The following is a 22,578-nucleotide window of genomic DNA, read 5'->3' as shown; positions in this document are numbered from 1 at the left end:
GAAAGGAACAACTAATTACATAAAGCAAATACTAACAAACATAAAGGGAGAAATTGAGAGTAATAACAGTAGGGAGACATTAACACTCCATTTACATTAATGGACAGATCATCCAGACAGAAGATAGGGAAATATTGGCCTTTAATGACACATAAGGTCACACAGACTTCATAGATATATATGTAGAACATTTGACCAAAATCATTATAATACACATTATTTTCAAATGTATATGGGACAGTCTCTAAGATAGATCACATGCTAGACCACAAAAACTGTCTAAGTAAATTTAAGAAAACTGAAATTATATCAAGCATCTTTTTGATAACAATGATACAAAAATAGAAATCAACTACAAGAAAAAAAAAAAACTTCAAAAAGTTCAAACACATGGAGGCTAAACAATGTGCTACTGAACAACTAAGGTGTCACTGAAAAAATCAAGGAGAAAATAAAAAACTACCTGGAGACAAAGAAAAATGATAATACGAAGATTCAAAATCTATGGGATTCAGCAAAAGCTGTTTAAGAGAGAATTTTATACAAGCCTACCTAATGAAACAAAGATTAATGTACCTCAACCTAGTAAAGGCCATATAGAACCCTCAGTTCAGTTCAATTCAGTCAGTCAGTTGTGTCTGACTCTTTGTGACCCCATGGACTGCAGCACACCAGGCTTCCCGTCCATCACCAACTCCCGGAGCCTACTCAAACTCATGTCCATTGCGTCAGTGATGCCATCCAACGATCTCATCCTCTGCCTTCCCCTTCTCCTCCCGCCTTCAATCTTTCCCAGCATCAGGGTCTTCTCCGATGAGTTGGTTCTTCGCATCAGGTGGCCAAAGTATTGGAGTTTCAGCTTCAGCTTCAATCCTTCGAATGAATATTCAGGACTAATTTTCTTTAGGATTGACTGGCTGGATCTCCTTGCAGTCCAGGGGATTCTCAAGAGTATTCTCCAACACATCAAACCCACAGCTTTTGCCATTTTTTTAAGATCAGGGACAAGACAAAGAAGCCCACTCTCACCAGTTTTATTCAACATGGTATTGGGAGTCCATGTCATACTAATCTGGCAAGAAAAAGAAATAAAAGGAATCTAAATGAGAATGAAAAAGTAAAACTGTCACTGTTTAGAGATGTCATGATACTATAATTAGACTATTCTAAGGAGGCCATAAAAAAAAAAAACTGTTAAAACTAAGCAATGAGTTCAGTCAAGATGCATGATACATGTTAAGGTATAGATATCTGCTGCATTTCTATACACCAACAATGAACTATACACAATACACTAACAATGAGCAAGCTCTGGGAGTTGGTGATGGACAGGGAAGCCGGGTGTGCTTCAGTCCATAGGGTCACAAAGAGATGAACATGACTGAGTGACTGAACTGAATCAACAATGAACTATCAGAAAGAGAAATTAAGAAAACAACCCCATTTTACAATAGCATGAAAAATAATAAAGTACTTATGAATAAATCTAAGAAGATAAAAGACCTGTACTAGAAAAACTACAAGATATTGATGAAAGAAATTTCAGATGATATACCTTGCTTATGGATTGGAAGAATTAACATTGTTAAAATGCCCAAGTTACACAAAGCAATCTATAAATTCAGTAAAATCTCTATCAAAATTCTGATTAGCATGTTTCACAGAACTACTAATTCTAAAATTTGTATGAAAACACAAAGGCCCTGACTAACCAAAACAATTTTGAGAAAGAAAAACAAAGCTAGATGTATCATGTTCCCTCATTTCAAACTATACCTCAAAGCTACAGTAATCAAACAGTATGGTTCTAGCACAAAATCAGACACATAGATCGACAGAACAGAATAGAGAGCCCAGAAATGAACTCACAGTTATATGGTCAGTTAATCTACCCAAAAAAGGCAAGAATAAGCAATAGGAATAAGACAATGTCTTCAATAAATGGTTCTGGGAGAACTAGAGAGCTACATGCACAAGAATCACAACTACTGTGTCACACCATATATAAAAATAAATTCAAAATTAATGAGAGACTTAAATGTCAGACCTGAAAGCATAAAACTCCTAGAAGAAAATATAAGGAGTAAGTACTTTGACATCAATGTTAGTAATATTCCTTGGATATATCTCCTCCAAAAAGGGAAGTAAAAACAAAAATAAGCAAATAAGATATCAAACTAAAAAAACTTCTGCCTGGTGAGGGAAATAGTCAACAAAATGAAAGAACAGACTACTGAATGGAAAAGATAGTCACAAATTATATGTCTGATAAGGGGTTAATATTCAAAATATACAAAGAACTCATACATCTCAATATCAGGAAACAACCAACCAGATTAAAAATTGGCAGAGTACCTGAATAGACATTTTCCAAAGAAGACATATAGAGGCCAACAGACACATGAAAAGATGTAAATCCATGGCTGATTCATGTCAATGTATGACAAAACCCACTACAATATTGTAAGGTAATTAGCCTCCAACTAATAAAAATAAATGGAAAAAAAAAATAAAAGAAAAGATGTTCAACATCACTAATCATGAGGGAAATGCAAATCAAAACTACAATGAGATCTCACCTCACAGCTGTCAAGATGGCCGTCATCAAAAGACAATAGATAACAAATGTTGTGTGAGGATGTGGAGAAAGGGGAACCTTAATGCAATCTTGTTGGGAACGTTAATTGGTGCAGCCACTGTTGAAAACAGTATGCAGAGTCCTCAAAACATTAAAAGTAGAACTACCATAGAATCCAACAATTCCATTTCTGGGTATTTTTCCAAAGAAAGCAAAAACACTAATTCAAAAGATATATGCACCCTCATGCTAATTCGTGGCATTGTTTATAATAGCCAAAATATGGAAGCAACCAAGTGTCCATTGATAGATGAAAGGATAAATGTATGCGATAGATAAATGATAGGTAGATGGATAAAGTAAATAGATATACACACAGTAGAATACTACTCAGCTGTAAAAAAGAGAAGGAAATCCTGCCTTTTGTGGCAATTTGGATGAACATTGAGGGGATTGTGCTAAGTGAGATAAGTCAGGCTGAGAAAGACAAATACCGTGTGATTTCACTTATATGTGGAATCTAAAAACACAAATAAGAAAACAAAGCAGACTCAGAAACAGAGGAAAAACTGGTAGTTGCCAGAGGGGAGGGCATTGGGGGATGAGCAAAATACATGAAGGGGATTAAGAGGATACAAACTTCCAGTTGCGAAGTAAAGAAGTCATGGGATATAATGTACAGCACAGGGAATAGAGTCAATAACATTATAATAGTTTTTTTATGGTGACAGAGGGTCACCAAAGTTACCACAGTGGTCATTTTGTAATGATAAAATATCAGATCACTGTGTCATAACCTCAGACTAATATACTACTGTAAGCCAATTAATTATACTTCATTAAAGCATTAAATACATAACCAAGGAGCTAATTAAAACATTTCATGCACTAAATAAATTTCCATTTAAATTTCTCTTGGAAAGTATAAAAATCAAATGAAGATGATTCTTTCTTCCTGCTGCTTTTCTTTCCTTTCCTGCCAATAAATGATGTCACATCTCACACTGCTTCCCACTGCCTCGGAGCCACCCAGAAGCTTGTCAGTTCAGGGCCACGTTGAGCACCGAAAGCTAGGATGTGTGGGCAGAGTAGCATCCGCTGGGGGATACTGATCATGTGGGAAACCCTCTCCTGAGTACGTGACAGGTTCGCAGCCTCAGGCTTCTGCTGCCGCAGGCGGCAGGGAAGCCTTCTCAGCTTGAGTCTCAGTCCTCCCCTCTGGCCCAGAAGAGACACACAGGTCGTGGGTCCTGCCCCAGTTCTGTCTCCCTGCCTGCACCCCTGTGGGCACCCAGTTCCTCCCAGGGAGACTCCCATCCCTACAACACCTGGTGCATGGCCAGAGCCACCGTGTGAGGACACAGCACGGCCAGGCCTCCCGGAGACTCTGGTCCTGGGCAGACCCCCACTCCTCTCAGAGGACCTCAGAGCCCTCTGCGGTCCAGCCCTCCATTCCCATCTGCCCTGGCCTCTCCTCTCCCCTCCCTGCATCTCCCTCCCACTCCCCATCCACTCAACTTCTGAGCTGCTGCCTCGGAGCCTCTCCCAACCTAGCAGCCTCTCGCATCCAACACCTCCTCACGTCCAGCCGTGCAGCAAAGCCGGCCGGCTGTCCTGCGAGAGGCTGGCTGCCTGCCTCACCCAGCACTGCCTGTAGAGCTCTCCGCAGCACTCACCTCCTAGTGGTAAAGCATGATTATTTATTAAGATTATTTTCTGCCTCCTCAAGCAGGCATAGAGTGGGCAAGGATTTTTGACTCTTGGGTCACTTCTGTATTTCCACCATGTGGAATACTACTTGGCATATAGGAAGCACTCAATAAACATTGAAAGAATGAATTTATTTTATTTAGTAGTATGCATCAGACACTGCCCTAAGCAGTGCACAAATATTAAGTCATTTAAACCCTGGTAACAACCCTATAAAGAAGGAGTTTTACCTCCATTATACAGAAAAGCAAAGTGAGACACAGTGAGGTTAGTTAACTTGTCCAAAGTCACACAGCTGACGTGTGACCGGGCTCCTCCATGCTTCTGACACATGCTCTCCAGTGAATGAATGAATCAAACATGGTGGAATCTCCATTTTCTGTACCTTGTCCTAAACATCCGACTGGGACCACATGAGTGATCCTAGTGTGTGACAGTGACCTGATCAAGACACTGTTCTGGAAGGGAACGAGCCGCCCATTGATTGTCCAGGGGCTGGTATCCAGGAGAGAGAGGCAATAGGCTGTCTGCTGGGGTGGGTCATACAGAGATGTGAAGAGACCAGAACAGAACTTGCACATTCATAGCAGGGCAGGGGACACAGGACTGTGGAAATTAGTCTCAAACCATGGGGTTAACTGTAGACCCTCCTTCTTATCCTGCTTTCTTGTGCACCCTTCCCTGGGCCGGGGCTTCTCCCAGCAATCCCAGGCATTGTGATCACATAAAGCACACGTGAGACAGACTGACATGAGTTCACATAGGGCTTTATGCATCTTATGAAGGAGCTGGTTGGAGCAATCGCCTCCATGTTGGGGAAACCATCACAATGATTGAAAGGGGGTAATTAGAATTGGGAGGAGGCATATTTCTGCTAACAAACAGTTGCCAAATAAAGATCCTGCTGGGTTTCCTTTAATTAATGAGATGGCTTGGTTGTAATTATTCCATTAATCATTTAAATACCAAAAAAAAGTTCTATTAAGGATCTTAAAAGTGATTTCCTCTTAAATATGTTAAACCTTCTCTTTTATCCTCTCATTTCTGTTCTTAATTTGCTAAGTAAATCCTTTTTAAAAATGGTACCAAAATAAGTGTTACCCAAACTCTAGCAGAATTATCACAAATTTTGAATTAGTAGAGTATAAATGGAAGTGCTGAACAGTATTTATGCTCTTGAGGAAGATAAGATTCCACTGGATCTGCATTTAGTGTACAAACAAGCAAAGTAGTGGAAGAAGAGAAAATAGGAACTTTCATAGTATTTATAAGTAATTTCTACCCTATATATATATGTGTGTGTGTGTGTTAGTCTTTGAAAACCTTACCTGCAGTGACTCTTACAGTCTTTATTATGGGGAAGGGGGATGTAAATTCCCTGCTTTAGTACAATTCTATGCTCTGCCTCCACCGCACTCCAGTACTCTTGCCTGGAAAATCCCATGGACAGAGGAACCTGGTAGGCTGCAGTCCATGGGGTCACTAAGAGTCGGACACGACTGAGTGACTTCACTTTCACTTTCCACTTTCATGCATTGGAGAAGGAAATGGCAACCCACTCCAGTGTTCTTGCCTGGAGAATCCCAGGGACGGGGGAGCCTGGAGGGCTGCCGTCTATGGGGTCGCACAGAGTCCGACACGACTGAAGCGACTTAGCAGTAGCAGCATGCTCTGCCTCTCAGGGGGCAGGGGAGCAGCAGATGAGCACCCCCTACATCCACACCTGCACATGGTACCCATGGGTCTTCAGCCATGACCAGAGGCTGCCCAGTGATTCTGCCTTGAGGGGACCAGATGGCCCTTCCTCATTGGAGGCCTCATGGATCTGTCTGGAAGATGAGCCAGGATGAAAAGGGGATGCAGACCAGAAAAGAGAACCGTTTCCATGGCAGCCAAGGAAAGGAAACTCCCAGGGCCTCCTCGATTCACCCAGCCCCCTCCAGCCTGGCCCCCACCCTCCGCCCCTCACCGAGTAAATTTGCTCTCCTTACACTTGGCTGCTTGAATTCCTCTGTCTAGATTCTAGAGAGGATCCAATGACTGCTGTGTCGCATTCCCTGCATTCAGGCTTCCATGCTGCCTAGGAAGTGGCAAGGAGGGTGTTTCCTCCAGGCCATTCTTTGGGGGCAAAGCCTTACTTCTGAATAGATGGTTATTTTTGCTCAAGGGCCTGCTTTATGTCCAGACAAGTTCATGGGTCTGTATTTCCACAGCTTTGGTCACTAACTGTGTGCAGGATGCCTTATTAGTTCACACTGTGAATCGATCCTCTCACATGTGGTTCAATTACCACCAGAGTCTCCAAATCAAGTGTCCTGTTGCCAGAGAGGATGGAGTCTACAACCAAAGGAAAGAGCTGGAGATCAGAGCAGTGTTACAAGTTACCATGACCGATCAGACCCCTCAAACCCTGAGTGGCTTTCCATGTCGATCCGGGTGATAGTGATGCGTCAGGCAGATGGGGGCCATTGTTCATCAGAGGTTGTGTGGCAGGTATGCATGATGGGGAACCAGCAAGCAGGGGTATGTTAATCAGGCTACACTGATGATGGGAACAGAGATGTCTGGCAGAAATCATAATGAGGGCAAGTAAGAGCGATGCTTCTGTACAACAGGAGCCATCTCTGTCTGAGGTGCGTGCAGAAGAGGAGGTGTCTTCTCGCCATCGGGGAGACCAGAAGAAGAGACGAGGATCAGAACATGGCCTGGTGAGTGGCACAGCAGAGACATGGACTGCTATAGAAACAAGCAAGACCCTGAAGGATTCCTTGAAATCAGTTGTCAGGGTAACTCACCTTTAAATCAAGTCAATAAGTGTTTCCCTGTGCTATGTCATATGCTTAGAGATCATAAAAGTCAGTGTTCTGAAACACCTGGAAATCTTCCAAGTAGTTTTCTTGTTTTTATTCTCAACTCTAGTCTTTATTAAGCCCGGGGTAGAGAAGACATATGCATTATTACTCTTCTGTTTAATGATTCAAAGGAACAAAAGGCAGAGGACCTCATCAAATTAATTCAAGTTTATCAAGGAACAGGCTCTTCATCTTCCCAACTTAAGAACAACGTACTTGATTTACAGCATGATTGGTCTTGAATGATTCTGATGGATAACTAGAGATGTAAATAAACATTCCAGAATCATGACAGGCTTCTTAAAGGATACAGTGTGAAGGTTCACATGATTAATAAAGTTGAAGCTATAAAAATAAATGATCTTGCATAAGTTTGATTTTTTTTGAAGATCTGAATGTTCAAAAGAGCAGAAAACTTGAAATTTTTCTTCCACTTAAAGAGTGTTATTAATGGAATGTTGTTACAGTGCCACACATTTACAGACTTTGGAGATAACTAACATTTTGTGTTTATCAGAGGTTGAACAGAAAGCTGATACACACCTTCTATCAGTGGCGTGGTGTGGAAGGAAAGCAAAAAGGTGTCTGATTTCTGCTGGACCCCCTCCGCCATCACCCTGCCCATTCTCACAACCTGCCAGCTAGCTTAGCACTGTCTCCCTGGACAGCTCAACCGTGAGGGTCTCAGGGTTCTCCCTCCATCAGCACAGCCTCTGCCTCCTCATTCTTGAGTAAATAAGACCCTAGTTACTGCCGCTGGCCCTTCGGGAGACACTGTGGCTCCACTCTGAAGTTCCACGTCCTTCAAAAACCAAAACCTTTGGGGATTCTGCCTAAAATGTGTTCAAATAAAAGGAATACACTGTCCTTCACTTTCTTTCTATTTTCCCAGCCTGTCTTAAGAACCTTCCCTAGCCAATGGTGAAAAATCCCATTGTTCCAGTGAGATAGTAAGAAGAGGAGAGATCTCAACACATGACCCCCAATGAAAACAAAATTGTTATAAATCATAGGCGTGATATTGGTAATTACTGTTACTGTCCTCCAGTTTAGATTCGTCAGAACAAGCCCATTGACACCAGGCATCTTGTGGTGAGAAGCCACTCTGCAATCACAATTAGTGTCAATAATGCTGAATAGGCAGCTTAGGAACAAACCACGGGCCAACTCCCACCAGGCTTTAGCCCGCCAGGCTCCTCTGTCCATGAGGATTCTCCAGGCAAGAATACTGGAGTGGGTTGCCATGCCCTCCTCTAGGGGATCTTCCCAACCCAATGATAGAACGGAGGTCTCCTGCATTGCAGGCAGATTCTTTACCTTCTGAGCCACCATAGTAGTGTGTATATGTCAACCCCACTCTCCCAACTTATCCCTCCCCCAGTTTTCACTGATGACCATGTTTTCTGTATCTGGTGACTATTTCTATTTTGTAGATAAGTTCATTTTTTAGAGTCTACATATAAGCAATATCATAACAGTTATCTTATTCTGACTTCATTCAGTATGACAATCTCTGGGTCCGCCCATGTTGCTGTGAAGGGCATTCACTTGTCCTTTTTATGGCTGAGTAGTATTCCATTGTGTATATTTACTATATCTTTTTATCCATTCCTCTGTCAGTGGACATTTACAGTGCTTCCATGTCCTGGATATTGTAAATATTTCTGCAGTGAATAGTGGGGTGCATGTATCCTTTCAAATTATGGTTTTCTCCAGATATGGGCCCAGGAATAGGATTACTGGGTCATACATAGCTCTATTTCTAGATTTTTAAGGAAACTCCATACTGTTTTCCATAGTAGCTATACCAATTTACACTCCCGTCAACAGTGTAGGAGGTTTAATTTTCTCCACACCCTCTCCAGCATTTATTGTTTGTAGACTTTTTCATGATGGCCATTCTGACCACTGTGAGGTGATACCTCATTTTAGTTTTGGTTTGCATTTCTCTCATAGTTTGTAATATTGAGCATCTTTTCAAATGTGCTTTTGAACCATCTGTATGTCTTCTTTGGAGAAATGTCTATTTTGATCTACTCATTCTTTGATTGGGTTGCTTTTTGTTTTGTTTTTTATATTGACATGCATGAGCTGTTTGTATATTTTGGATATCAATCCCTTGTCAGTTGCTTTGTTTTCAAGTATGTTTTTTTACCATTCTGAGGGCTGTCTTTTCATTTTGTTATGCTTTCCTTTTACCTGGGTCCCATTGGATTATTTTTGTTTTCATTTTTATTACTCTTGAAGGTAGATCAAAAAGATCTTGCTGCAAGTTATGTCAAAGAGTAGTCTACCTATTTTGGTCCTTAATCCACTTTGAGTTTATTTTTGTGTATGGTGTTAGGAAGTGTTCCAACTGAATAATTTTACATGTAGTTGTCCAGTTTTCCCAGTACCACTTGTTGAAGAGACTGTCTTTTCTCCATTGTGTATTTTTGCTTTGTCATAGCTTAGGTGACCATAGGGGTGTGGGTTTAACTCGGGACTTTCTATCACTCCATTGATCTGTATTTCTGGTTCTGTGTGTATTCCTGCATATTTCTGTTTTTGTGTGTATGTTTTGATTACTGTAGCTTTGGAGTACGGTCTGATGTCAGGGAACCTGATTCCTCCAGCTCCATTTTTCTCTCTCAAGATTGCTTTGGCTATTCGTGGTCTTTTTCATTTCCATACAATTTTTTTTAAGCTGTTTTAATCCTGTGAAAAATGTCATTGGTAATTTGATAGGGATTGAGTTGAATCTGTAGGTTGCTTTAGGTGGTATGGTCATTTTGACAACATTGATTCTTCCAATCCAAGAACATGGTATATCTCTCCATCTGTTTGTGTCATCTTTGATTTCTTTCACCAGCATCTTATAGTTTTATAGTATACTATAAGTATGGTATACTTACAGTTTTATAGTATAGGTATAGTACAGTTCTCCCTAGTGTTTTATTCTTTTTGAAGCAGTCATAAATTGGATTATTTCCTTAACTTATCCTTCTAATCTTTCTTAGTGTATAGGAATATAAGTGACTTCTGTTTATTAATTTTGTATACTGCAACTTTACCAAGTTCATTGATGAGCTTTATTAGTTTTCTGGTAGCATCTTTAGGATTTTCTATGTATAGTATCATGTCATCTGCAAAACGTGTCAGTTTTACTTCTTTTCCAGTTTAGATTCCTTTTATTTCTTTTTCTTTTATGATTGCCATTCCAAAACTGTGTTGAATAGTAGTGATGAGAGTGGATATCCTTGTCTTTTCTTTGATCTTAGAGAAAATGCTTTAAGTTTTTCACCATTGAGATTGATGTTTGCTGTGAGTTTGTCATACATGACCTCTATTATGTTGAGATAGGTTCTATGTCCACTTTCTGGAGAGTTTCTATCATATATAGTTGTGTTAATATTCATTTTAAATTTTAAAATTTTTGCGGGTAAGCTCCTATAGTTCTTGAGAGAAAGAAAAACCTATAGGATAATGGAAATTAACAAATTACCAAACTGAATCAAATGAAAACATGGTTTGATTTCACTCATTTGGGAAACTCTTGGCGTTCCCACTTTAATCTGATTCCGGACTTCTAACTTCAGTTTCAAGTTGAACTGATTCTTTTGTGATAATTTGGCAAAACCTTAGCAGAATGATAATTGGGTTCAGTTCAATGCGCTGCAAACTGTTTCCAGTTTTTCTAGCTTGGAACTCATGCCTCAGTGTTTTTGTTCTAACTCCGGCTATACACATATGGCTGCATGCAGACACACCTGTACATAAACCTTAAACAAACTAATGTGTGTAATTTTGCTAGAGTTTGGAGGGCTAAAAAGCCATGGATAAGGCTGCCTTTCATTTCCACTGCATGTACCACCAACGTGGGCATCCCAGTGGAGAGCACCGCTGTGCTGTGTCCGGCAGACCGACCCCACCCTCCTCCCGGGCCTAAGCCAAGCTTTGCCCTGATGTTACTGTGACTTTAAAAAAGTGAAAGGGGAACCCAGAGGGGTCCCTTGGTGGTTCTCTCACATCAGGCAGACATTACAGGAATTGACAGCAACCAGCCCATAGCTAAGTGTCTAAACTCACTACAGGGAGCATCCTCCTCAAGGTCTCCCCCCCAGAAACCAGGATGAATGTCCTCTGGTTCTGACTCCCCGACACAGGGGCACCCGCCTTCTGCTGTGTGGCCACAACACCCGGTGAAAACCTGCCCCTGGACCTTCTTAGGCAACAAAATGTGACTCTGACATTTGGGATGGGACGTTTTCAAACTACTCCCTCCCTCATGCCCCTCTGAGAACCCTCTGAATAAATGAACATCAGTATACAAATGTGATTAAATGAATCATTTTTCAGAGAGGGATTTGAATTTTAAAAGTGTGGGGAACTTGAAAGGATAAGTTATTTATAGAAAAATTTGAGGGATCCAACAACCAGCAAGCAAGAAACCTAAATTTTCCTGGTAGTTCTGAAATGAATTCATCTTCCAGAGTCTTCCTAAGGATTCAATACCAGCCAGTGAGGCGGCCCAGTTACTGGCTTCGAAACCATCTCAACCCCCAGGGCCTCATCCTCACCATACTCCCACTTCCACGCCCCTCGCCTGCTCACCCCACTCAGTGTCTCCTCAGTAAATGCTGTCACACCCACACCATCACCCTCAATATGTGTGATCCTGTCTTCAAGTCAAATCAATCCCTGTGGTAAAAACATTCATTTCCTCGCATCTCTTCCAATTCACTAACAGTTAATATACCATCCCCCTAAAAGTAAAGAGAATGTGAAATCAAGCTAGGTTGATGGTGGTTCATGAAGGCCTACGGGTAATGGTTTGTAAGCCTGGGTTTGGGGTCTTTTTCTGCCCTGCAAAGAGACAAAAATCCAAAAGATGGTTTCCTTTTGTATTTTTATTTCTACATTCCAATTTAAGCATTGTGCCATTATTCAATCTTAGTTTCGTTTCCTCAGTATGTATTTGTCTCGCTGATCCTGCCAATGATGCCAGTTATCTCACTGTATCTCACTGTTGGCACTGTCCGCTGAAACCAGAGTAGGTAAGACGCGAGCAGGGAAGCTGGAAGGAAACTCAAGGAATCATAGGAACTGCAGACACATTTATTCTCTCCTGACTGGCACTGCAGCAATAGCAGCAGATATGCTATATTCTCTCCTCTTGTGGTTGACTCCGCAGACACAGCCATAATGCAGCCTCACCACCATAAAGCAGCCGTAACGTAGCCCCAAGGGCTTTACCAGGTCGAACTTATATATTCTTACAGAACAAAAGTGGCCAAGCAAATACCTCATGACACATGTACTCAGTGCTATAGGTCATTTCAGCATAATCTCAACATAATCATTATAAAATGTGGGTTGAAAGCAAAAGGCCACTGAGCAAAGTAGCCTGACCACCACCATCTTGGCTAATTTGCTGTTTCCCTACAGTGTTATACTAATAGGGTTTTCCACATTACAAAGAATTATAACTGCAAACCCTCTGATTGCTGCCTTTCTTTGCAATTTATGGCTCCATTGACATCACAGATCCTTTCCCTGCAGGGACTGTATGAGGAGGCATGCTGGCCTGCTAGCCCTTTGTTACTTTAAGTATACATACAAAAAAAAAGAGCAAAGACAGCTGGAAAGTGATGATGTTGATATTCGGAATAAGGGCAGTACTTCCAATTTTCTATGTCTAATTAGCCACAGCTCTTCAAGAACTGGTGCAAATGTCACGGGGTTTACAATGTCAGTGTATCATCTTCACAAAAAGTGCTATTTGATGGCATGAAAACAGAAATAACTAATGGTCACAGCAGACAGCTTGTAGATTAGACAAAGGTCACTGTGTTTTAATGAACCATGCTGTTAATTAATGAGAAAACAACAAGAACATGAGCTGTTAGGCTTGTGAATTTGTACCAAAAAAAAAAAATCAATCAATCTGCACCTAAAATCTCTTTGAGTAACTCACAAAGTAACTGCAAGAATAGAAACACAGAACCATAGTTATTAACACCAGCTTTACATCACAGGCTTCCTCCTAGTAGGTCATGTATTCTGATTATTATTCACTAATGTCTTTAGCAACCATTTGAGTAAATACAGGGCATTTTATTTAAATTAAAAACAAGCCAGAGAAAATGAGCTGATTTATCCTGAGGCACAGCAGCAGAGGCACCAGAAACTGTGTCTTGGTTGCCCTGAAAAGGTCAGGAGACCTTCATCCCAGATCGAAATCATTTCAAATGAGCATGACGAATGTTTGTATTTTTAACTCATTTGAAAATAAAATAAGGAGACCCATACAAAGGGTCATTTAGAGCCATGAAACCAAAACACAGTGAGGTCAGATCCATCATTGGACTTGACGAAGAGCATTTCCTCTTTGGAACCTGCCCCCCTGAGCCAGATGACAAGCAATGACTTTTTTTAACTGAATTTTTCTGAAGTAATTGTAGACCCACATGTAGTTGTAAGAAATAATATTAAGATATCCTATGTATACTTAACTCAGTTTCTCCAAATGATAACATTTTGTGAAACTATAGTGTCATATCACAACCAGGATAATATTGATACAATGCACAGATCTTACTCAGATTTCCCCAGCTTTGCATGGGGTGAGTATATGTGAATATGTATATGTGTTTGTGTGAGGGTATTTAGTTCTGTACAGTTTTAACTCTGCTAACAGTCAAGACACCAGACAGCTCCACCAACATGAAGGTTTCTCAGGTCGCCCTTCAGTAACCACACCCACGTGCCTTTCCCACCATACACCATCCTCCCTCCATCCCCAGCTTCCAGGAACCACTAATCTGCTCTGCATTTCTAAAATTTTTCAGTTGAAATATGTTATGTAGACAGAATAACATGGCATGTAACCTTTGGGATTGCCTTTTTCCACTAAGCCTCATCCCCCCAGAGATTCATCCAGTTGTTGTGTGTGTCAATTGTTGTTCGTTTTTACCATGGAGTAGTATTCCATTATATGGATGGACCACAGCTTCTTTGACCATTCCTATGGTCAGGACATCTGGGCTATTTTCAGATTTTGGTCATTATGAATGAATCTACTATGAACCTTCACGTACAGGTGTTTGTACAAACATAGGTTTTCACTTCTCTGGTACAACCCCCCAAGAGTACAATTACTGAGTCACGTAGTATGCAATTTTAACTTTATAAGAAATTGTCAAGCTGCTTTTCAGAGGGGCTATATCACATCCACACTAGCTATGCCTGAGAAACAAGGTTTCTGCTCATTCTCCCCAGTAGTTTGTGTTGGTACTATTTTTAATTTTACCCATTTTGATAGATGTGTAGTGTTATCTTATTGTTTTAGTTTGCATTTTGCAAATTTAATTTAATTTGCATTTGCTGATGATGTTGAATATTTTTTGATATGTTCATTTGCCATCCATTATTTTCTGTTCATGTCTTTTGTCCAGTTTCTAGCTGAATTATTTTTTACAGTTGAGTTTTAAGAATTTTTATATTTCCATTTAAACTGACTTACAATGTTGTGTTAGTTTCAGATGCACAGCAAAGTAAATCATATATATATGGACTTTCTTGTTGACTCAGCTGGTAAAGAATCCACCTGCAATGTGAGAGACCTGGGTTCAGTCCCTGGATTGGGAAGATCCCCTGGAGAAGGAAACAGCTACCCACTCCAGTATTCTGGCATGGAGAATTCCATGGACTGTATAGTCCATAGGGTCGCAAAGAGTTGGACATGACTGAGCAACTTTCACTTCACTTCATATGTGTATATATATATATGTGTATATATACATACATATATATGTTTCTGTTTTGTAAATAAGTTCATTGCTACTGCCAAGTCAGTTCAGTCATGTCTGACTCTGTGCGACTCATATGTGTGTATATATATATATATATATATATATATATATGTATCCATTCATTTTCCAGTTCTTTCACAGATAGTTTATTATAAAATATAACGTAGAATTCCCTGTACTATACAGCAGGTCCTTATTAGTCATCTTTTTAAATTTATTTACTTTTAATTGTAGGATAATTGCTTTATAATGATGTGTTGGTTTCTGCTATACATCAACATGAATCAACTATGTATGTTTAATCACTCAGTCATGTCCAACTCTTTGTGACCCCATGGGCTATAGCCCGCCAGGCTCCTCTGTCCATGGAATTCTCCAGGCAAGAATACTGAAGTGCGTTGCCATTTCCTTCTCCAGGGAATCTTCCCAGTCCAGGGATCTCACCCAGGTCTCCTGCGTTGCAAGCAGACTCTATCACCTGAGGCACCCGGAAGCCTATTGAATCAGCCATAGGTATACATATATTCCCTCCATCTTGAACCTGCCTCCTGCTTCCCACCCCAGCCCACTGCTCTAGGGTGTCACAGAGCACCAGGTTGAGCTCCCTCTGTTATACAGCAACTTCTCATTAGCTATCTATTTTACTTATGGTAATGTGTATATTTCAGCGCTACTCTCTCAATTTATCCCACCCTCTCCTTCCCCTCCTGTGTCTGTAAGTTTGATCTCTATGTGTGATTCTGTATTCCTGCCCTGCAAATAGGTTCATCAGTACCATTTTTCTGGATTCCATATATATGTATTAGCATACAATATTTATTTTTCTCTTTCTGACTTAATTCACTCTGTATAACAGGCTCTAGTTTCATCCACCTCACTAGAACTGACTCAAATTCATTCCTTTTTTATGGCTGAATAATATCCCACTGTATATATGTACCACAGCTTCTTTATCCTTCTTCTGTTGATGGACATCTAGGTCAGTTGTCTATTTTATATATAGTACAAGTGTGTATATGTTAATCACACTCTCCTAATTTATCATTTCACCCCACATTTCCCCTTTGGTAACTGTAAGTTTGATTTTGAGGTTTGCAAGTCTATTTCTGTTTTGTAAATAAGTTCATTGTTACTGCCAAGTCACTTCAGTCATGTCTGACTCTGTGTGACCCCATAAATGGCAGCCCACCAGGCTCCCCCGTCCCTGGGATTCTCCAGGCAAGAATACTGGAGTGGGTTGCCATTTCCTTCATTAGTATCATTTTTATTAAATTCCACATTTAAGTGATATCATGTAATATTTATCTTTTGCTGTCTGACTTACTTCACTTAGTATGATAATCTATAGGCCCATCCATGTTACTACAAATGACATTAATCCATTCTATTTATGGCTAAGTAATATGGGCATGAGTTTGAGTAAATTCTGGGAGCTGGTGATGGACAGGGAGCCCTGGTGTGCTGCAATTCATGGGGTCACAGAGTCGGACACAACTGAGGGACTGAACTGAATATTCCCTCCTGTGTATATATACATATACACCACATTTTCTTTATACTATCCTCTGTTAATGGACATTTAAGTTGCTTCCATGTCTTGGCTATTGTAAATAGTGCTGCTATGAACACTGGAGTGTATATATCTTTTTGAATTATGGCTTTCTCTAGATATATGCCCAGGAGTAGAATTCTTGCATCATATGGAAGCTCTATTTTTTTTTTTAAGGAAACTCCATACACTTCTCCATAATGGTTATAAAAATTTATGTTCTCATCAACAATGTAGAAGGGTTCCCTTTTCTCCACACTCTCTTCAGCATTTATTGTTTGTAGATTTTTGGATGATGGACATTCTAACTACTGTGAAGTGATACCTCATTATAGTTTTAATTTGCATTTCTCTAATAATTAGTGAAGTTGAGCATGTTTTCTTGTGCTTTTAAAACATCTTTTTATGTCTTCTTTGGAGAAATGTCTAGATCTTCCACCCAGTTTTTGATTGAGTTTTTTTTTTTTTTTTTAATTTTGAGCTCTGTGAGCTCTTTGCATTGTTTGGAAATTAATCTCTTGTCAGTTACTCGTTTGCAAATATTTTCTCTTGTTCTATGGATTGTTTTAATTTTATTTATGGTTTCCCTAGCTGTGCAAAAGACTTTAACTTGGTCCCATTTGTTTATTTTTGTTTTTATTTTCATTACTCTAGGAGGTGGATCAAAAAAGATCTTGCTACAATTTATGTCAAGGAATGTTCTGCCTATGTTTTCCTCTAAGAGTTACACTTACATCGTTAACCCATTTTTAGTTTATTTTTATGAGGTGTTAGGGAATGTTCTAATTTCATTCTTTTACTTGTAGCTGTCCCAGCATCCTTTATTGAAAAGACTGTCTTTCTCCATTGTATATTCTTGCCTCCTTTGTCATAGATTAGGTGACCATAGGTTGGTTTATTTGTGGGTTTATCTCTGGACTTTCTATCTTATTCTACTGATCTATATTTCTGTTTTCATGTGTATTTCTATAGTTTCTGTGTCTGTGTATGTGTTTTGATTACTGTAGCATTGTAGTATGGTCTGAAGTCAGGGAACCTGATTCCTCCAGCTTCATTTTTGTTTCCTAAGATTGCTTTGGCTATTTGTGGTCTTCTGTGTTTCCAGACAAATTAAAAAAAAAAAATTTGTTCTTGTTCTGTGAAAAACACCATTGGTAATTTGATAGGAATTGAATTGAATCTGTAAATTGCTTTGGGTGGTATAATCATTTTGACAATATTGATTCTTCCAATCCAAGAACATGGTATATCTCTCCATCTGTTCCTGTCATTTTTTATTTCTTTCATCAGTATTCTATGGTTTTCTGAGTACAGGTCTTTTGCTTCTTTAGGTAGGTTTATTGCTATGTGTTTTATTCTTTTTGATGCAATGGTAAATTGAATTATTTCCTTAATTTCCCTTTCTCCTCTTTCATTATTAGTATATAGGAATATCAGTGACTTCTGTGTATTAATTTTGTATCCTGCAACTTTACCAAATTCACTGATAAGCTTTATTAGTTTTCTGGTAGCATCTTTAGGGTTTTCTATGTGTAGTATCATGTCATCTGAAAACAGATGACTTCTTTTCCAATTTGAATTCCTTTTATTTCTTTCCTTTCTGACTGTGGATAGGACTTCCAAAACTATGTTGAATAGTAGTGACAAGGGTGGGCATCCTTGTCTTGTTCCTGATCTTAGAGAAAGTGCTTTCAGTTTTTCACCATTGAGAATGATGTTTGCTGAGAGTTTGTCATATATGACCTCTATTGATGGACAGGGAGGCCTGGCGTGCTGCGATTCATGGGGTCGTAAAAAGAGTCGGACATGACTGAGCGACTGAACTGACTGACTGACTGATGTTGAAGTAGGTTCCCTCAATGCCCACTTTCTGGATAGCTTTTATTTATAAACGTGTTGGATTTTGTCAAAAGCTTTTTCTTCATCTACTGAGATGATCATGATTTTTATTCTTCAGTTTGTTAATATGGTGTATCACACTGATTAGCATAGATTGAAGAATCTTCACATGCCAGGAATAAATCCCAGTTGGTCATGGTGCATGATGCTTTTAATGTATTGTTGGATTCAGTTTACTAGTATTTTGTTGATGATTTTTACATTTATGTTCATCAGTGATATTGGCCTGCAATGTGTGTGTGTGTGTATGTGTGTGTGTGTGATGTCTTTACTTCAGTTTGGTGTCTAGATGATTGTGGTCTCATAGAATGAACTTGGGAGAGTTCCTTCCTCTACAATTTTTGGAAGAGTTTCAGAAGGATAGGTGTTAACTCTTGAGAGTTTTTATATTTTCTTGATACTGGTCCTTTGTCAAATATGTCTTTTGCAAATATTCTCTGTGTATGTGTGTCTATAGCTTGTCTTTTCATCCTATACTTTTGAAAAAGTCTGATTTATCAATTTTTCCTTATGCTTTTGGTATTAAGTCTATGAACTCTTTTCTTAAATCCTAAATATTTTCTCTTATTTTTTTTTACTTATGTTTTAACACTTAGTCTCATAATCCATTTTAGATCAATTTTTTTATAAGGTTGAGATATAGAGGTTCATTTCATTGCATTTGGAGGTCAAATTGCCCCAGCATTGATTACTGAAAGGACTATTTCTTCCTCTGTTGAACTACTTTTGTATCTTTGTCAAATAATCAATTGAGCATATTTGTCTGAATACATTTCTAGGTTCTCTTTTGTGTTCCATCATTCTCCATGTCTCTGTCCCTCTGCCAAGACCACACAGTCTTGATTACTAGAGCTACATAGAGGCTTTTCATATCAGATAAAGTAATTCCTCCCACTTTTTCCTCTTTCTTGGGAGTTTTTTTTAAGCTATTTTGGGGTCTGTACCTTTCCATATAAACTTTAGAATAAGTTTCTTTACATCTACAAGAAAAGTTGCTGAGATTTTGATAAGAATTTCATTAAAACTACAAATCAGTTTGGGAGGAGTTGATATCTTTATCATGTTGCACCTTCTAATTAAAAAACATGGTATTTCCATTTATTTAGGTTTTCTCTGATTTCTTTTATCAACATTTTGTAATTTTCAGTATGCATATCCTGTACAGGTTTTGTTAAATGCATAGCTAAACATTCTATTTCCTTTGGAATGGTCATGAATAATACTGTGCTTTAATTATGGCTTCCACATCCTTTTTTTTAGTATGCAGAAATGTGTTTGTTTTTTGTATGTTGATCTTATAACTTACAACCTTACTGAATTCACTGATTAGTTCTAAGAGGTTTTTGGTAAATTCCTTGTGATTTTCTCCTTAGACAATCATGCATCTGCAAATATAGTCTCTTTATGTCTGCCTTTCTAATTTGCATGCCTTTTATTTCTCTTACTTGCCTTATTGCAGTGACTATAGTATGCAATTATGTTGAATAAGGGTGATGAAACTAGCATCTTTCCTTGTTCTTGATTTTCAGAGAAAAGCTTTCACTCTTTCATCATTAAGTATGACATTAACTCTAATGGTTTTGTAGATGACATTTATCAAATTGAGAGCACAAACTTCTAGTTCTGACTTGCTGAGAATTTTTATCATGAATGAGAAAATTGGATATCCACACTTAGAAGAATGAAATTGGACCTTTATCCCCCATAATGTACAAAAACTAACTCAAAATGGATGAATGACTTAAAAGGAAGGCCTGAAAGTGATTCCATGATGGCTGGAAGAAATATCAATAACCTCAGCTATGCAGATGACACCACCCTTATGGCAGAAAGTGATGAGGAACTAAAGAGCCTTTTGATGAAAGTGAAAGAGGAGAGTGAAAAAGCTGGCTTAAAACTCAACATTCAAAAAACTAAGATCATGGCATCCAGTTCCATCACTTCATGATGCATAGATGGGGAAAGAATGGAAGCAGTGACAGACTTTATTTTCTTGGGCTCCAAAATCACTGCAGATGGTGACTGCAGCCATGAAATTGAAAGACATTTGCTCCTTGGAAGAAAAGCTATCACCAACCTAGACAGCATATTAAAAAGTAGAGACATTACTTCGCCAACAAAGGTCCGTCTAGTCAAAGCTATGGTTTTTCCAGTGGTCATGTATGGATGTAAGAGTTGAACTATAAAGAAAACTGAGCACCAAAGAATTGATGCTTTTGAACTGTGGTGTTGGAGAAGACTCTTGAGAGTCCCTTGGACTGCAAGGAGATCAAACCAGTTGATCCTAAAGGAAATCAGTCCTGAATATTCATTGGAAGGACTGATGCTGAAGCTGAAACTCCAATACTTTGGCTACCTGATGCGAAGATCTGACTCATTGGAAAATACCCTGATGCTGGGAAAGGTTGATGGCAGGAGGAGAAGGGGACAACAGAGGACGAAATGGTTGGATGGCATCACTGACTCTATGGACATGAGTTTAAACAAGGTCCGGGAGTTGGTGATGGACAGGGAAGCCTGGCGTGCTGCAGCCCGTGGGGCCACAGAGTCAAACATAGCTGAGTGACTGAACTGAACTGAAAGCATAACACTATTAGAACAAAACATAGGGAAGGAGCTTCTTGACGCTAGTTTGGGAAATGAGTTTTTTTTTTGTTTTGTTTGTTGTTTTTTTTTAAATTAAGATATAGTTAATATACAATATCATATAAACTTTAGGTGTCCAACACAATGATTCACAAGTTTTAAAGGTTGTATTCCATTTATAGTTTTTATACAATATCAGCTTATTTCCTGTGTTGTATCTATACTATATATCCATGTAGCTTATTTATTTTATACCTAGTAGTTTGTGCCTCTTACTTCCACTCACTTGTCCCTCCTGTCTCCCCTCTCCCCACTGGTAACCATTAGTTAGTTCTCTGTATTTGTGAGTCAGCTTCTTTATTGTCATAATCACTGATTAGTTTTATTTCTTAGATTCCACATGTAAGTGATATCATACAGTATTATCTTTTGGTTTTCTTGATATAACTCCAAAATTACAAATAACAAAGACAAAAATAAGCAGGCGGGATATCATCTAACTAAAAATCATTTGTGCATAAAGGGAAACCACAGAGTGAAGACACAGCCTCTGAGATGGGAGAAGACATTTCACACCAAATATCTGATAAGAAGTTAATATCCAAATATATAAGGACCTTTCTTAACTCAATAACAAAAATTAGTTAAATAACCTGATTTAAAAATGAGCAAATGACCTGTATAGGCATTTCTCAAAAGAAAACATACAAATGACCAACAGGTATATGAAAAGGTGTTTGACATCACTAATCATCAGAAATGCAAATCAAAACCACAATGAGATATCACCTCACATATGTTAGAAAGGTTATTACCAAAAAGACATAACAAGTGTGAATGAGGATGAAGAGAAAAGGGGACCCTCCTACCCTACTGGTTGGAATGTAAATTGTGGAAAACAGTATGGAGGTTTCTCAGAAAATTAAAGCTAGAACTACCATATCACCTAGCAGAAATAAAGTCACAATCTCAAAGAGATATTCACAACCACATGTTTGTTGCAGCACTATTCACAATAGCCAAGGTATGGAAGCAACCTCAGTGTCCATCAATGGGCAAATAAATAAAGAAGATGTGACATAGATAGATAGATAGATAGATAGATAGATAGATAGATAGATAGATAGATAGGCAGAAACATATGAGAATATTAGTCAGTCTTAAAAAAAAGATATTTGCAGTAACGTGAAGTTGGAGGACATGATAAATGAAATAAGTCTAACATAGAAACACAAGTAGTTCATGATCTCACCTATATGTGGAATCTAAAAAGTTGAACTCAGGAAACAGAGAGTAGAGTAACTACCAGTAACTAGAGGATGGGGGAAAAGAGATACACTAGACCAAGGGCACCAAGTGTCAGCCATGCAGGATGAATTAGTCCTAGAGACCTAATGCACAGCCTGATAACTGTAGGTAACAGCAGTTTTAGTGTGTACTGGAAATTCGCTAAGAGATTAAATTTTAAGTGTTCTTACCATCACACACACACACAGAAAACATGTTACCTATGTGAGGTGATGGATATATTAGTTTTATTGTGGTCATCAGCTCACAATGTATACATACATCAGGACCTCATGTATATGTACATTGTGTATATGCACAGCT

The 22,578-nt window shown here is 38.9% G+C and overlaps 1 protein-coding gene across 5 annotated transcripts in view; it reads left to right on the top strand.

The window, feature by feature from the left end:
• The window catches only part of KCNQ5 (potassium voltage-gated channel subfamily Q member 5), a 583,703-nt gene that overhangs the window by 402,274 nt on the left and 158,851 nt on the right, over window positions 1-22,578 (top strand). For 2 of the 5 annotated variants that reach the window (XM_043439125.1, XM_043439124.1), the window contains exon 3: window positions 6,904-6,996. The exons of the other annotated variants lie outside the window; for them this stretch is intronic. In XM_043439125.1, the coding sequence (XP_043295060.1) occupies window positions 6,904-6,996 (93 nt within the window). The remainder of the gene's footprint in view (window positions 1-6,903; window positions 6,997-22,578) is intronic. 5 annotated transcript variants of the gene reach the window in all.

Source organism: Cervus canadensis, chromosome 20 (genome assembly GCF_019320065.1).
Source record: "Cervus canadensis isolate Bull #8, Minnesota chromosome 20, ASM1932006v1, whole genome shotgun sequence".
NCBI lineage: Eukaryota > Metazoa > Chordata > Mammalia > Artiodactyla > Cervidae > Cervus > Cervus canadensis.
The sequence above is the reverse complement of the archived record's forward strand: the minus strand, read 5'-3'. Positions and strand labels throughout refer to the sequence as shown.